The 17,969-nt window shown below is 43.2% G+C and overlaps 1 protein-coding gene across 2 annotated transcripts in view; it reads left to right on the forward strand.

Moving 5' to 3' along the window:
- The window catches only part of MYOF (myoferlin), a 120,391-nt gene that overhangs the window by 18,055 nt on the left and 84,367 nt on the right, over window positions 1-17,969 (forward strand). For both annotated transcript variants that reach the window (XM_004680619.2, XM_004680620.2), the window contains exons 3-4: window positions 1,570-1,661; window positions 15,881-15,989. In XM_004680619.2, coding sequence (XP_004680676.1) covers window positions 1,570-1,661; window positions 15,881-15,989 — 201 coding nt within the window. The remainder of the gene's footprint in view (window positions 1-1,569; window positions 1,662-15,880; window positions 15,990-17,969) is intronic.

A 17,969-nucleotide genomic window follows, 5' to 3' on the forward strand; every position in this document is an offset into this window, starting at 1 on the left:
TGTTGGGTGCTCTGTCTTTAAAGATGTCGCTAAAGTGTATGTCGTGAAGTGTTTGACCCATCTTTGCTTCTAGGTATTTTATGGTTTCCGTTCTTATGTCAAAAGTATTTTTAATGGCTATGTAATAGTCTATTGAAGAGACATCAATTATTTACCTCCTTCCTCCACTGGTGACTTTATCTCCATTTTATCAGTGGTTTAGTAGTGTTTAATTTAGCTATGGGAAAATTTTAACTATTTCCACTGAGGAGCATTTTCCTATCCTGACAAGTTACTCATTAGCCTCGTTGCTTTTTCCCAAGCTGGGTCCAACCTCCCTGGATAAACACAGTGATTAAAGTTTTTATTATTTTCACTAAGTCTCTAAGTTGTGAAGACCGATCCCTCTACTGACTGTAAATGTTTTATCCCCTCAATTAGTTTTACTGTCTCTTCTTAATGCCTTTCTGGAGAGTCCTGCTGGTTTCATGCGGGTTGAGAGAATTCTGCTTCTCTGCAATTCCACTGCAACTCATAACACAGGCAGCTGGGCTACCTGCTCCGTGAGAGCAAGAGGCTCATTTGGCTGGTGCCTGGGATAGTGTGAACACAAGCCCCTTGGACAGAGCTTGGAGAACAAAGATGACGAGCTCCTATCTGTGTGCACTTAGTGCTTCAGGTTTCAAATAGCCTTAATAGGCCTCTTCATACATAAGCTCGGCCCAGGTGGCCCACGTTGGGGGGTGGGGAGGTGGCGGTGGTGGGATCAGGGCAGGGCATCCCCACGGGCCAGCATCCCATTTGTTACAACACTTATCCCCTTCTCCCAATTAATTGATCAGGTGAACACTCCAGTTTTAGTCTTATAACTGAAACCAACCCTAACTGCAGTGGTAGAGCCTAACCCACTGGTGTCTGGGTGTTTCTGACCTGAGCTGGTAGATGCCCTCTCAGTCCATCCCCAGACAGTTACCAGGAGTAACATGTCATCAATGGAAGCCACTTTATTTAACTCATTTATTACAGAAACAGTGGGCGGCGTCAGCGGTGCTAGGCTGATTTTATATATATATATATATATATATATAAAATTTTTTTATAACATTTGCTGTAAGGCAACTATTTACTTCATTAAAATACAAGTATCATCTGACAAGCACTGACCACAGTGGGACATATAGTTGGGGCTGATATGTTTGAGAAAGTATTTCTTAGATGATTCTTTTCTTTGTTTGAGGACAACGTGGTTAGGAAGAACAAGTAATTTTAAAATAATCATTGAGGAAAGCATTTTACACACACATTTCATTTTCTCCCTGCAGCAGTTATGGTAGGCAGTAAGTCCATTCTCTGATAGAGACCAGGGTTTGGTGACTGGTCTAGAGCCACAGAACTAGAAAATTGGAAGCCAGGCTTGTCCAGTTCCTTAAGTCTAATCTGGTTTGCTTTCCCCAACCCTCTAGTTTAGAATGTAATCACTTCTTATCCATAGAATTTTATAATTCATAAGATAGTCATTGGTGAAGATGTTTAGTATCCATTGTAATATCAGCCATTTAACAGTCTCATTTTCATGTCTTTTTGTGACAGATTCTGGAGTTTGATTTGAGGGGTATACCACTGGACATTTCATCTTCCCTTGAGATTGTTGTGAAAGATTTTGAGACAATTGGACAAAATAAGTAAGTTGACTTTTATCATTTTGCATAGTATCTCACTGTTGATTTTGTTGAAGAAAAATCTTTAATGGCATTTCATAATACTTTTTAATGTAATCACGTTTTAACTTCTCTCTCTCTCCTTAACTTTTGAGCCAATACTCGGCCTGACCAATCAATCCTTTCCTGGTCTTACTACTTCAAATGGGGAAGGGGTATGGTGCTACCAAAGCTTGTCCCCTAGGTAAAGGTGCAGACTTCCCAAACAGGTACCCAGAGGACAGAATGGCCTCAGTAAATTCCTCCCAGTCCTTGATCTAGACTTGAGTCTTGTAGTCTTACAACCTGGCCGTTGATTACAGGGTTAAACTAACCAACCTCACAAGAAACCAATGCTTAACAAAAGAATACTCACTTGTTACTTTCCAATGAAAAGAAGTGTCTGAGGAGTGGACATTCTCACCCTGGTCAGTGCATCCTCCTCCATATCACACTACATGAGATAACAGTTACTCTATGTCCTCGATTGTGAGCTGTTGTTGCCTGTAAGATGTGTATTAATTTTAAAAAAGGTGTGGAAAAGGGAAGGACTCTGTATTTAATGCCCACATCAATTGTAAGGAACATCCCAGTTTTTAGCAATGTCAATACAAAGGAGGGCCAGTGGGTTTAGTGGAGGGTTATTTAGTGCTTTAATGCTAGACTTGGTGTGGTAACATGTGTTTGAAGAATGTGAACGTATACTTCTAAAACATACACAGTGATGTAAACCAATGTTACCTCAAAAAACAGAAAAACAATTGACAAAAAAATCACTCAATATTTGTCTTAGCTATAGCCAGAAAGCTGCAATGAGAGTAACACCTTAGAATGAATTAGTTGAGGTAGGGTAACCATATAACCTCACTTACGTGGGCAGTCTTGACTAACTGTCCCAGTACAATGATTAATAATGTCTCTTTAGCTGTCAGTGGTGGCTTGGTTGGGACGGTAAGCTAGAGGCCATGTAGCATTTGGAATCTTCTGCTTAACGCGGTGAGAGGAGAGCCTGGACAGGCATCACCCCAAGGCAGTGCTCTGAGAGATACTGCCCGTGTTTCCCTGTGACAGGAACTGTGTTCCATGCTCCATTGCTGACTGACACCACTTGTGACTGATGAATTTTTGTCTCAATCTATGTAAATACATGCTGGCAGTTTCTGCTACCACTCTTGGACTGTAAAACATTCAAGTTTCTAAGGTTCTATTGCTTATCTCAACTCTGAGCCAATTATGTTATTATCTACCTCTCCCCCCAGTTCCCATGGACAGTTTCATTTTCCATATTTTGAAGTTCTGGAGCGGGGCAAGTTCAAGTCTCACAATACTATTCTCTCTGTTACGAATAATAGTCCCTTCTAGTCTCTGCTTTTTTCTTTCTGCAGTTGGTACCACTGTTTATATCCCAACTCAGCCCTCTCCAATAGAAATATAGTGTAGGCTGCATATGTAATATAAAAGTTTCTAGTACACGTATTTAAAACAAAAAGAAACATGAAAATAATTTTGATAATGTATTTTCTTTAACTCAGTACAGCCAACATAGTGCCATTTCCATATAGAATCAACATTTTAAAAATCATTGAGACATTTCACATGGATTGTTTTTCTTACTTGAGAAAACCTTAAAATGCGGTGTGTATGTCACACCCACGGCACATCTCTAACCAGACCAGCCATATTTCAAGTGTTCCCAACACGTGTGGCTGGTGGTTACCTTGTTGCACAGCCCAGTTTCAGGCCACTGGGCTCAAAACCTCAGAGCTCTCTGGATTTCCTTCCTGTTCAGCCTGTCTAATCTGTGCCATATCTCACATGGCCTTCCGTCCTATTGTCAGTATTTACTGCCCATGGCCACAGCCACCGGCCTGGTCCAGACCTTTAATTTGTGCCTCATCTGTTAACATGGACACCAGTCTGGCAGCTAGCCTTGGAACTCCCATGCTTTAAACACACACACACACACACACACAAAAAAAAAAAAACAAAAAAACCCCTCACTTTCACTTTCCTGAAGGTTCTTTGCTTGAAGGAGAGTCAGAAAACAAACACATGAAGAAATATACAATAGTCAGGTAAAAAGGACAGGGGTTGGGGGACCTGCCACAAGCTAAGGAGGAAACTGTTACAGCCCATGAAGAAAAACCAGCAGGATTGAGGGTAGAAGGAAAGATGCAGCTTTTTTTTTTTTTATTACAAAAGTTTATTTTTACATCATTTTGTACATTTTTTTTTTCCATCTTGATTGTAATCCCCGCGGGTTTCCCATCACCAAATCACCCGTGTGCCATCACCATAATCCTGTACATTTCCCTCCCCCTCGCCCCCGTTTTTGATCCCATTCCCCACTCCACCCCCACAAAATGTCTCTGGTATATGGTTGTTCATTATTTTTGTTATTTTCCACCTGGTCCATTATATTCCTGCTATGAGCGAAACCATCCGGTATTTTTCTTTCTCTTTCTGGCTTATCTCACTAAGCATGATCTTTTCCAGCTCCATCCAAGTTGCTGCAAAAGACATGTGTTTCTCTTTTTTGGTTGCTGTGTAATATTCCATTGTATATATGTACCACATTGAAAGATGCAGCCTTATGTGGGGTGGTAATAAGGTGATAACTGGACCTTAATGAAGTGAAAGAATGAGCAATCTGAGCTACCTATCCCCAACTCCAACTATCTGAGGGGAAAGAATATTTGAGGCAGAGTACAGCACGTGCAAAGGCCCTGAGGTAGGATGCACTTGAGGTCTTGGAGCAGCGTCAAGGAAGGCAGTCAGACTGGAGCACAGAGAAGGGACTGGGGAGCAGAGATGAGCGGCTTTGTGGGCCTTGGATGCACGTTGGGTTTCATCCTAGTGCCACGCGGGTCTGCTAAACAGTTTTAGGGGTGATCTGAATTCTATTTTTAAAGATCACTTGGATTTTTCTGAATGGAGACTGAATGTAGGGACCAGTGAGGGGATAGGGAAAACACTAGGAGGCCATTATAGATTTACTTCATACCTGTTGAAGCGGTAGGGGCTATTTATTGGCTGAGAGTAGTGATATGGGGAGAACAAATCCCTACCCTCAGCCTCCTCAGGACACATATTTTGGAAATGCTGTGCATTTCTGGAGGTAGAGCTAATGCATAGTCTATCTGATCCTAGATATTTTTCTTAATGTTGAACAATCAAAACACAAAGTGTCCTGCTACAGGGAATCCTTCCAAAGCCTAGGACTCTTACTGAAACACATTGCAATGGATAATGATGTCTGATGAGCAGTAAAACCAAACCAGCAACAGTTCCTATGAAATGATCATGGCAGGGGAATTCTTAGGCAAAACAGGAAAAAGTAGATTCTAGACAAAACATGCAGCTGGACTTCATTACTCTGTCAACCCCTTGCTCACCTCCTTCCTGCTCCCCTCTCACTTCTCCCAGGTACGCTCTGTGCTTATTTATTTTGTGGGTTCCCACTGGGGTGTCCATGTGACTTCCCCTTAGACACATGTCTATACCCGCTGCTAGTTCTTTTCCCAGCAAAACTGACCTGTCCTGTACCTCAGTCTTTCCATGCCCTGCTGGCGGAAAGGAGAATTTGGAAAAACTAATCCGAGTGATGTCATCACAGCTAATGGTGGTTTTACTGTGGTAACTTTGCAGGGACACTGACACTGAGGCCAAGGCTGCTGGTGACGTCCTTGAAGAGTGGGGCAGGGAACCGTAGGCCTGTGGCAGGGTGCTCGGGGAGGCCTGTTAAGCTGGGAGATTGCGTCTCTGAGCTGCACATTTTTTTTTTTTAAGATTTATTTATTTGTGCATACAGAACTGGGGTACAGGCCAGAGGCTCAGGGGCAGTGAGAGGCCCCACCAGAGACAGAGCGGGGAACAGAACAGGCTGACTGACGAAGTACACTGCTGAGGGGAGCAGCGGGCGGGCCAGGAGAGGTCTGCCACACCATGTGGTCACCTCCGGGGCAGGCGGGAATCGAACTCATGCGGAAGCGGCTTTTGATTCTCAGTGTTGTGCTTTAACCCGCTGCGCCACCAGGGAGGGCCTGAGCTGCACATTTTGCTGCATAGTTGCTCACTGTCTTCCAGTGACAGGCTGACCCTGAGTCTGCCTTGCAGTGAACAGTCGGGACAGGACGCCCCTCCTGGCCAGCGCTCTCACTGTAGTAAGCCGCATGCCTTCCGCAGCAGCTGTCATCACGGCCTTTGGCTTTGGTCCCACCAACTGCGCTGTGCATAGACCTTGTTCAAGGTGCCATACATCACAAGAAAAAGAAATTAAACCCATCTGGGGATAAGATGTTCCCACAGAATACCAATATATTTTGGCTCCAAATTTTTTTCTCTTGATTTTCTACGGAAGAGTTGGTCTTTGGGGATCTGCTTACTCCTCGTCGTGGGAGCGTTTCTCTTACCTGGAGGTGCAAGGTGGGGATAGAGGATTTTTCCACCAGCTTAAGGAATATCCTACCTGTTGCCTTCCCTGTAGTCTTGGAGACTGGTTGTGTAACTAGGGCTCTCACTCTGCATCTGCTCTGGAGCCTGTAAGTAAACAGCCCCAGGCTGCCTGGCTTTACCAGTGCACTGTGACCACACCCACAGCAGCTGGATGTTGGGGGGTGGGGTGCTCAGTGTGCACAGCATGGGGAAGTCAGCAACCACCACTGCAACATCCAACCTCGGGCAGACTGTGCTTCCTCACTTTGTAACCATCTAACTACCCTCCCCAGAATGAGTGTGATGCTAGCCAGAGGAGCCTCTTGGTCACATGATGCACATGAAATGCTATTTTTAGTGAATTTCAGTGTGGGAGGATTTTCCCAGTGACAGAAGTGTGACAGTCCCCTTTGCAGGCAGGCAATTAGGTCATCACAGTGAGGACCAGGGAGTGCCAGAGCTATGCTCAGCAACCCCCCCTTTTTTAAAAGATTTATTCATGCATACAGATCTGGGGTACAGGCCAGAGGTGCAGGGGCGGTGAGAGGATTCACCAGAGACAGAGTGGGGGGGCAAAACAGGCTGAAGTAGACTGCTGATGGGAGCGGGTGGGTCTGGAGAGGTCTGTGACGCCATGTGGTCACCTCTGGGGCTGGGATCGAACTCATGTGGAAGTGCTTTAGCTTCGTAGTGCTGTGTTAACCAGCTGCACCTCCAGGGAGGGCCAGTGCTCAGCCCTTTTAATGCATTATCCCACTTATTCTTGCCAGACATCCTACAAGGCAGGTCCTGTTTTTTCTCAGAGAGGTTTAGCAGTCTGCTCCAGGTCACACAGCAGGTATGTGTCTGACTCAGCTTTTACAAAGAAGGCCTTTATTCCTGACCTTTATGTTATGTTGTATATCTCTGGTTCCAATAGGAGGTCAAACTGCATGTAGAAAGACGAATGATCTTTTGGCCACAATAGAAAATATTTTTCTTTCTAATTTAAAAACAACAACATGGAAGTCCACTATCAGAATATTAGTAGCTCTTCAATAGGTAACTATTTTAAGTAGATAGTTTTATGTGATTAAACAGTCATTTATGCTTCTGCTCTACAGTGGACAAGATAGGTTTAGCGAGAACACCTCATCTCATTTGATGTTCGCAAAGAGAAGTGGAGATGAGACTTGACACTCAGAGGGGTTGAAGCTGGGACCATGGTCCCTTGGTCTCCTGGTCCTGCTGTCACTCCACACGAGGGAGCACCTTCCAAGCACACGAGGGGCTTGGACTGTAGGAATGAAAGCTGTGCACGAGTTTCAGGTGTACATGCGCACGTGTGTGTGTGTGTGTGTGTGTGCTGGTGCTCACACACAGGTGCCAAGAATGGGGAGAACTCATCAGGGTTTTCACATTTGCTGTTCCCTCTGTATGACTGTTCCTCCTCTCAAACCCCCAGAGAGGGCCTCTGCCTCCCCGACCACAGGAGCGAGGGTAGCTCTGCCTCTGCCCTGCCTCAGCACCCCGTTTCATGTTCTCTGAGCCCTTCTGGCGAGGGAGTTTTGTTGTCTGTGGGAACAGGGGAGGGAGCCCATCTGGACATGGAGACATTTGGGTTGGGTTTTAGAGAGGTTCTCAGGATGTGTGTCCATCCACACACCCACTTCACCATCACCTGACATAGACCTATCAGTTATCAATGTAGTTATCTGTTCAGCCTTCCCTACATGACACACCAACACCAACATCAGCACAGTGCCTGGCATACAGTAGGTTCTCAAGAAATATCTGTGGAATAGTCAACTCTTCAGCTGAGTGCTGAGCAGTGAGGAAAGTACCAAAAGCAGGGAAAGAACTATCTAGAAGCAGCTCACAGATGCGAGTATTCCTAGATGATGTTATCTGTAGACATGAACAGAGAAATGAGTATTATAATTAAGTGCTATAGGCTCAGGACAGCATAGGAATGCTTGAGCATGTTAAGTAGAGACATGGAAGATTATAAAAAAAATAATTCACATTGAAGTTCTAGAGATGCAAATTACAATGTCTGAGATAAAATGACCATAATTACATCTCTTAGAGTTTGCATTTCTAGCATTCTTATTTTCCTCCCCATATGCGACTCCAAAGCCAGCCCCACACAAAGGCAGAACAAAGTTGAAGCTTCACATCACGCACATCGCTATGCAAGCATCTGTTTTGCTGTAGTATGAGTAAGAAGTAGATGCCTGTGACCCCGTTCTCCCTCGGGAGGAATTTTACCTAAGTTCTTGCAGGGTGAGCAGCGGGCAGGTAGAATCAAAAGGTTAGTTGAGACTTTGGTTCTTAACTGAGTATCTCTTGGTAGGTTTCTTCCTCTTTAAAATGGGGCCTCTAATACTTTTTCAGTAAATGGTAAGGATACGGTAGTTTCATATCAATCAGGAAAAAACTGCTTCAATTTTTTTTAGTTTGATGAACAACATAATAGCTCGTATCAGTTGTGGGCTTAACTCTGGGCAAGCAGGTTGCTAAGACAATTGCACATATAGTCACAAGTATTCTTTCTAGTGACCTGAGTCAGCCAGGCTTATTTAGCAATGAGAAAAACATGGCTCAGAGGGGATCACTAAATTACCTTGATGTCACCCAGTTCCACCCACTTCAAGTGGAAACCCTAAGATTTAACTTGCATTTGTTAAGCCCTCTTACATCGAACCCAGACCTTCCTTCCAAAGTTTATTTCATGCGTGTGTGTGTGTGTGTGTGTGTTGGGCTGAGGACTAGGGTGTCAGGATATAAAATGAGAACAGCCTCACACATGTACCCAGGGCAGTACTGGGTTCTCTAGAACGAGAAAAAGGGAAAGGACAGCTTGGGTTGTGAAATACACTAACTCCTGGTAAAGGGGCTTTTAAATTAAAGATTGTGGTTAGGAATGAAATTACTCTGGCAAGGCAGAGTGTGGTATTACTTACAAGGAATTCTCTTTTCCTGCACACAAAAGACCTTGCCTTCAAGCTTTCAGCTCTGCTACCTCTCCTAGTGAGACTGTGCTGCGAGTGGACAGGACAGTGTGTTCGGTGCCCCCATGGTCTTTCCTTTTTCCCCTGGAAGGATGGAGGTAGCTTTCCAATGGGGGAGCTTCTCAGGCTGTGTAAAAATTGAGACCCAAAGCAGATGTTTCCATGGGACAAGTCTCAGTTTTGATTTTGTTTTAGTTCCACATTTCAGTAGAGTAGCACAACTATGAAAAGATCAAAGCTGGTTTGGACTGGCTGTCTCCGGCTGCTGGAGAGGCTGAACCCCACCGGGTGGGGAGGCCAATTAAGTGGCTGCCACAGTCCTGCTGGGGTCCGTTAAGATCTCCTGAGTAGGTGAAGGTGGGTCACAGCCTTCAAGAGAGACACCCAGAGAGATGGAAAGAGAGCAGCCTTTTATCATGACAAGAGCTGTAATTATCTTCTAATTGCACTTGGAGGACTATCTCTTAGGAGGGGGATCTTTATAACCTGTCATTTGTAAGGTCACTGGACGATGGGTGAGGATGTAGCAAGGAATCTATCTACCTCCTGGGTGTCAGTCACGCTCCATGGTGTTTCATGGTGTTTGCTTCTAAGTTTGGAGGGAGCAGATAATAAACACAAAAGTACTCTGATGGTATATAAGATGGTATAATCATGAGGAAAAAAATAAAGGGGGGAAAGTCACAATGAAGAGTGTGTGTGTGTGTGTGCTGGTTTACATAGGCTTTTAATATAAGGATTTGTTTTGGAGTCTGTAATGAAGCATCATACAAGCACTGTTACTATAAAAACTTTGTTCAGATTCCACTAAGTTTAGGATTTTATGAAAATCCAGTTATAGTAGAATATAGCTCATCTACTATAGTTAGTCTAACCCTAAAAATAAAAGTTCCTTCCCAGACAGATTCATGATAGCATGTTGGATGGGAAGGGAACTGTTTGTTGTACGTAAGAATAAGAACTGGTTTTAAGAAGTTTGCACAATGGTTGTGTAGAAATGGCAGTGGGAGTAGCAAGGATTCTTACCTGTTGGTTCATGCCTGTCCACCAGAGCCGGCCCAGGTAAGCTCATCCTCCTGTGATTTAGGCCATGCTTGAGCAGACCAGCTTTGCCTCCGAGTTCTGACCTGGAGTCTTATCCTTGTATGTTTTTGGATCCCTTTCGCTAGAGTGTCTGAAATACAATAAAAAGTGGCTGTCATGGACTTACCATAGCATCCTTTCAATCCTGACAATGATACTACCAAGGAGTTGCCATCATCACCATTCTGCAGATGAGAAAACTGAGACTCAGAGGTTAAGAAGTTATGTAGTTTGTAGTAAGAGTCCAAATGAACATATTCCACGTTCTTACTGTTGTGCTGTTGCTTACCTTACAAGATCCAACTGCTGTGTGAATGAATGAGTTGACGAGTGTATGAATGAATTGACGAGTGAATAAATGAAAACTCCTGCCTTGATTCTAATGGCAGAGTAGGCAGGCAGGGTCAGTTTCTACTGAACTCATGTCCAGCCACAGCCTCATGTCTGTGAGGGCTGAATAAACCAAACATAAACAAAACGTGCAGATAGCAAAATAATGGGATATGGTTGTTTAAGAAATTACCAAATGTGCAAAATGATGTAAAAATAAACTTTGTAATTAAAAAAAAAAAGACTGAACATCTCCAGTGTGCCAGGCACCAGGCTAGTTAGCGCACTCCTGCAGCCTCTAGGGAACCGGCCTCTGTGCTCCAACCAGAGGGACTTTGGTGAGGAGACCTGGGCTTCCACTCAGCTCCTCCCCTCACTAAGTGATGTCATCTGCAGCAGGGATGGAAAGGTAGGGAGAGCCTAGCAAAAAGGAGTTATTGCTGACCAGGAATCCCATAAGCCCTGCCGTAGCCTCCAGGCTCACGCAGTGACTCCACAGCCCAGAGGCAGAGCAGTTTGGAAGGACAGACCAGCCCTACCCTCAGGGCTTGTGCACAGCCACTCAGGCATCCTTGTGTGGACCCGCAGTTGTTCATTTTCTAGAACCCACGCCCCTTTTGCTGAGCAGGATCAAAGAACTGAGACCTTTTTCTGACATTCCTGGCCTGAAGCAAAGCCAAGAGGCCCTGGGATGGGGGAATGACTAGCCTGCTGAGGTGAATACTGTTGCTTACCACTTCGTTCTGTGAAATAATTGGATTGCGTCTGCCACTTCTCAGACGCGAACCTGTATTATCTTACTGTATGTATTTTTAAAAACTATGCAAGCCCCTCTCCTTCAGTCTGGGTTTGCCAGCCACCTTTCCTCTTACTCAGTCCTCTGCCCTTCCCACCCCCTTTCTGGTGCCCCAGTAAGAATCACTGATAAACATTATTTCACAAAATTTCTGGGTGTAAGAATGAATTAGTCTGACTCAGGTTCTGGGAATCTGCTACAGGGAGAGCTGGAGAGGCCAATTCTGAGGTTCAGTGTGTGAGCTGACCCAGGTGCCTGGGGGTGCGGTTGGATGAGTCAGGAGGGTTCCCCACTGGCACAAGGGGACAGAAGATGGGAGTGGGGTGTGCTCTATGAGGTGTTTTGTCTCTCGCAGGGCTTTCTGTGCTAAAATTCACTGTCCCACGGGTCTTTCCCATCATCTGCTTGAGAACAGGGTGCCAGTTTGGGCCTCCCACCTTTAGGTTAGGAGCCAGAGGGGGAGAGGGCACTAGGTCAGGGGAAAGAAGTGTGGGCAAGAGATCGTGGGCCCAGTAAGGAGCCCCCCATCACATCACACAAGCCTGGCCAAAATAAAACAAGTCTCGGCTGGCTGAAAATGGTGCTGCCAGCTAGGGTGGGCTGGCCAAGGTCCTTTGGCTTTTCTGCAGGGGCCTTGGGAGCAGCTCAGAAAGGACTTGTCCCCAGACCAGTAGGGGAAGATATCCCCACTCAGAGGATGGAAATGGAAGTCTTGAGAGGCAGAAACAATACAACATGTGATTTACTTTCAGCCTCCAGCCTGTTTTTTCTTTTCCTTCATGAAGGAATTTCTAGCGAACTCTTCCTCCAGTGACTTCAGTATGCTATCCTTATCAAGCTCCCCTTGATAGAGACACCAGCTGGTGGCATGTGGCTGTTAACCACCTGCACTGATGCTAGTGGGGGGGGGGACACTTTCTATTCTCTTCTATTCAGACTTACTCTGGATTTGTCTGTTTTGATAAGAAGCAGTTGAAGTTCTTAACCAGCACTTGCATGAGTATGCTGACCAGTTTATAATAACCTCTTATGCCGACCCCCACCCCCATCATAACTTCTAATTTTTAAGTGATTGTTTCCACTGCTTGGGACTGATTCTGTGTGGCATAGAACCTAACTCAAAACTATATGGACACTCAGGAACTGCCAGGAATAGGCCTTTTCTTTGTGTCAGAATACATCTGCAGTTTATTAATTCCTCAAGTGAAGCTGGGGAGCGCAAGGCCTTGAGATTCTTTCACTATGAAATTTCCTTTGAACATGGTCCATCTGTTTTCATGTTGGGCGGAGTCCAAGGAGAAATTTATTTTTCCATGAAAATACAGGGCAAAGTGTCCCCTTACTGTCACACTGTAATGGTTTAGCATTTTTACAGCATTCGTAATACGAAAAAGGGTTCTCGGTTTATCTCCTTTAAAGGAAGTTGGCTTGTAGGCCTGCTCAACTGTGCTGTCCCCTGTGTAGGAGTCTTGTTGCCCAGCCCCTTACAGTGTTTTGTATCCAAGCAACATCTTATAGGACAGGCGGGCCTGGCTGGACGTGCCCCAGGTTGCTCACGTACACGAGGGAATGCTGCTTCAGCTCACAGTGAAGCTCTGACAAATTGTAAATGTTTGCATTTTTCTTCCTCTACCTATCTCTTGAAAATATTCTGGGAATTTCAGTCTCTCCGTACTTTTCTCTAAGCAGTTTTTTCCTAAGAGCTTCAGAAAGAAAACCAGGTCTTCTTTTAAGTATCAGAATTTTGTGATTTAAAAAAAGCTAATACTAAGAAATGAGGCTAAAGGTTTTTGAAAGGAACTGAGGTAAACCGTTCTAACTGGCTTCTTTTATTTTACTCCATCCCTAGTCAGTGATATGGAGGAAGGGAAAGCAGCAGATACTAGATGAGTTAGAATGAAAGTTGTAAAGACATCCAGGGTCATGAAAAGCTAGCAGACTGGCTTTGAAATTTAGGCAATTCTGTTCTCTCCTGTTTTCTACAGGCCCTCCCTATTGTCTTACCTATTTTTCACTGTAGTCAACATTTCTGCTCTCAGTAAATCTTTCGTCCTTGACACTCTGTGTGAATTTAAGTTTATATGACATAATAGCTCAATTCCTGTGAAGGCAGAAACCCTGCATGATATTCTGAATTATCAAACATGGATATATTCTAGGATGTGTTTTTCCTAAATCAACCAACCAGGGCTTTAAGAGAAGAGATACTTTCCTAAATGCATGTAGAAAATGTAACACATAGCAGACGTTTAGACCTGAAAAGAGTCCGAAATTATTTACTTCAGTCTACCTTTTGGCAGATAATGGAGTCAGAGTTGCTTACCCAAGGTCTCACAGGAAGTTGGGACAGAGTTAGGGCTAAAGGAATTTTCTAACACTTGGTTTTCAAACCCGGTGTGATTTTTGTCCACCTGGGGACAACTGTGTAGAGAGATACAGGGTACAAGCCAATCCCTCTGTGCAAGGTACAAGCAAAGTGTTATTTTAATCACAGAGTTAAACTATGAATCATGGAACTGTTAGGGAAAAAATTGAGTGTATTTCCAAAATTTCAAGCCTAGTACCTCATTTTGACATCTGATACCAGTCAGATGACTTTTATTGTTATGTCTTCACATCTTGTTCTTCTAAAAAAAAAACAAAAACCCTTGGTTACTGTCCTTTCCTTAAGACATGGAGAGAAATTTTGCACCAGGTGGGGCTAAGCGACATGTAGAAGAGATTTTGCTAGGGGCTCTCACCTAGGTGGAGGTTTACCTGTTTCATCTGATGGAAATGGATCAGGTGTGGAGTCTTGTCCTTGGTATGTCAGATATAAAACATTTAAGTGGGGAGAAAATGTACTCATGTGAAAAAAAATCTACTACACATGCTGAGGAAACACTCATCTGATGGGTTCCATCAGTTCTCAGTGTTGACTGAAAGCTAATCTCTATTGATTTTAAAAGCCTGGGAAGTCCAATCTTATCCATCTGGGGGCAGAAGTTTTCGTTTCCATTGCCAGTAACAGACTGCACTTGTGATATTAAAAGATGTGGGAATACAAGGTGCTGTTAAGCTCCTTGTGGTATTCTATGAAGATATCGTCTTTAAGAAAAGGTGCAGATGCCTCATTTCGTTGGGTAAACTGGGTGAAGCAGGTGCCATGACATTTTCTGGTCTTAAGTGATATATCCCCTCATAGAAAGTGAAGCCACTGGTTATATTCCGGGTCAATGGAATATACGTGTTCAGGTAACGCAGTCCACTGCTGAAATCTGTCCTGCTGAGGTCACAGTGGGGGAGGAGAGCATGGATACATCAGTTCAAAAATCTTGTACCCACATTGGCACTATAGCCCTGTCCTAATTTTTAAAGAAACAGCACTACATTTTAGAATAAAATTAGTATTTTCCAACAAGACCGATATTAATTTTCCTGATTATTTTTGCCCAATAAGAGCCCAGAATTAAGTCTTATGCTCAACTAAGATTTATTTAGCCTGAGTTGTCCCATATAAAGGACTCTTTTTATCACTTTGAGAATCTGATGTTTAGTTTTCCACTCTTATGCTAATAATCTTCCATGGTGTTATATCTACTATTAGTATAAGTTCCTGCAAATCTAGGGAATGTATGTAAGTAAATCACATTGACAAATTCCTATTTTTCTTTTTTAGTATCCATGCTGAGAGCACACCTCTTTGGGCTCCCAGTTTTTTGATTGCATTTCAGAAAGGAAATGTCTTCAATTTACCCCCTCTCATCTCATCTCATGTTGCATTCAGTAACCCCACTTTGCAGACAAATCATGGGTTCCATGTTTATGTTGGCCAACTCCCTTGGATGTGTGCTCTACCTATTTGTTTTATCTCATATCCTACCTATAAAAATATTTTGGGTATTCGTTCTCAATACTTATTTTTTCTTTCCTTCATTCAGTAAATAATCTTTTCAGAAATATCTTATGTTCCAGGCACTGGAGTTAGAGTACTCTAAATGCTCTCTAATGCCTACCTCTAAAGATTAGCTTCTCTCTAGCTAGCAGGACACATAGGTTCTCCTGCACCAACATAGTGTATACACTGAGAGGTGTGTGAGTGGTAGAGACTGAACATAGCCTCTCAGGGTCCAGAAACAGAAGTGCATAGTCCAGCATTTGAATGCTGTTCTGGAGAATATCTGGCAGCAAATTAGTTCGATCGATAAACTAACAACATAAACTTTGAGGAGGTCTTCTTGTACTTTATGGGCCCTTTTAAGTTTCCATGACAAAGCTTTGCCTGAATTTTGCCCTATTTTTCTTTTTTCTTGGATTTTGGGGGGCTGAACTCAGTCTTTTCCTCTCATCCATCTCATGATTTCATTTTAGAGGGTCTCTAGTTTGACTCTTGAAATAGTTATTTGGTAGGAAGGAGTGATAAGTCATGGTTACTGCTAGATACGCTGCTAGGGTGAGAACAGAATGACCATATTTGAGGATGAGTGATGTTAATAATAACAGATGAAGAGAAAGGGAAGTAGGAAGTCCAGAAGTGAATGGCAGTGTATCTTACTTCGGCTGCTCTGTGCTCTCTTGGTTCCCTGCAGACTGATTGGCACAGCCTCCGTTTCCCTGAAGGACCTGATTGGAGACCAAAGCAGGTCACTGCCCTACAAGCAGATCACCTTGCTAAGCGAAAGAGGACAAGACACTGGGGTGAGCATTTCCAAGCTCCTGTTGGATGGTTTTGATGTGTGATGGTTAAGTAAAAATTTATTAGGAATAGAGTATGGAATTATAATTAGCTCACTATACAGAAGGCTGAAATTTAGTTTAGAGATTAAACAAATGATATGGCCTAATACTCTAAAGAGTTAGTGAATCAGATAAACTTGACTTTGATGACGGACTGCTCTAGAGTAAGATCTTCTCTTAGTGTCACTCTGCATCTCTCCACATGGATGTTAACTTCTGTGGTGAGCGTACCTCTATGTTATCAGACACTCCTATAAAGGAAATTTATTAATATTACTTTGGAATATCAAGACTCTAATGTTAAGATCTTTATTATTGCATTGGCAGCTGAATGTTTTCTGATCACAGCCTCTATAGTGATCAGATGTTGATAGTACCTAATGTAAGACAAGAATCCTCTTGCTCAGATGTTTTAAAAAAGAATTGATTCAAATACCAGTTTTCAGATTTCATGTGATTGTTCATAAGCACTCAGAAAGCTACCATGCCCCTTCATTTTCCTTAGCTACCTAAGCAAATAAAAAACATTTTACACCAAGAGACCAGACTTGTAGGCAAGAATACAGGTTAGTCATCTCAGTATCCATTAACAATGTTAGTTTTGCTGGTCTTGTCGAAACTTAAAGATTTGCTGTAAATAATTAGAATGTGGCAATTTAATCATGCTTGGCAATCGGCATTCTAAGCATAAACATAAATTACAAATGTTGGCTATCACCCATCTACCTGACACTGAGAGAAATGACACTTAGGATGATGCAAGTTAGTGGTTTTTCTGGCTGCTTGGTTTTAAGCACAGAAGAAAATATGTAGCTATAACTCTGAAATGGCTGAACCATGATAGATGAGTGGAGTAAGGAAAGTTAAGGAAGGGGTTCAAGTGTCCCCTCCTCCAATAGAGGACCCCAGGGTCTCTTCCCTTCCCTCCAATAGAGACCCCATGGTCACCTCTGGGAATCCTAAAATTGATCGGGAAATGGAGCCATTCATGTACTCTTCTGGTTTAAGACCTTGATCATTCAACTCAGGTCAGCAGTTGAACCCTTAGTCTCCCTGCATTTCCCCTACCTGGTGTAGCCTGACGATGGCAGAGCAGCCTGCAATGCTGTTCCAGTGATCATTCGCCATGAAGCTGCTGTTAGGGACATTATTCATTTTTCTTGTTCAGTATCTCCCAGACCATAGTCCTTACATTGACTCCAGAATATTCCGACCCATGAAGAAGTATACACTGGTCAGCAGAGAGAGGGGATATCCATTCACATTTGAACTTCAGAGAAGCAATGAGTGATTTTCAGTATAAACCTGTTAACTGTTGAGATTACTTCTGGGATTGTGTGTGCTCGTGTGGATGATGGGTGTGCGCATATGCACATATGGCACCCTCACTGGCAAAGGACTCCTTTATTGTGAAATTGTCCTTCCTCATTTCTGCTGTTTACGTGCTTTTCTTGATGAAACAATTAGAATAGTAAATGGCAAGATAAAAGTTAGCAACTCTATGCTCAGTTCCCCTAACAAACATTTTTGAACTTTGTAGATTCATTTATGGAATACAAAAGTGTTTCTGCCCTAACTACCTTAAAGTAATGCCCATGTATACTCCGGTTTCTCTTCAGAGCGTAGAAATGCCCATGTGAGAAATTTTTAAAGAATTGTTTATTTCCTATCAGGAACTGGCATGTTTCTTATTTTCTGATAATGAAATTTATATAAAAATCTTTGTTCCCATTTCTGCCTTGGCTCCTCGCCATCTTGAGGTCACATTTTATGTAAGAGGAATGGCAATTACCTTGAACTTCATGATTTGAGCTTCAAGATTTGCATACCTGTTTCCTCTTCAAGCTTGATTCCCTTTTGCCATCTTATTTTATAAATCACATTGCTATATAATTTCTTCTTAGTTCCTTAGATTTTTTTATACAGAGAAGTGTGAAAATA

The sequence above is a fragment of the Condylura cristata genome, unplaced genomic scaffold (assembly GCF_000260355.1).
Source record: "Condylura cristata isolate star-nosed mole 26May11 unplaced genomic scaffold, ConCri1.0 scaffold00011, whole genome shotgun sequence".
Lineage (NCBI taxonomy): Eukaryota > Metazoa > Chordata > Mammalia > Eulipotyphla > Talpidae > Condylura > Condylura cristata.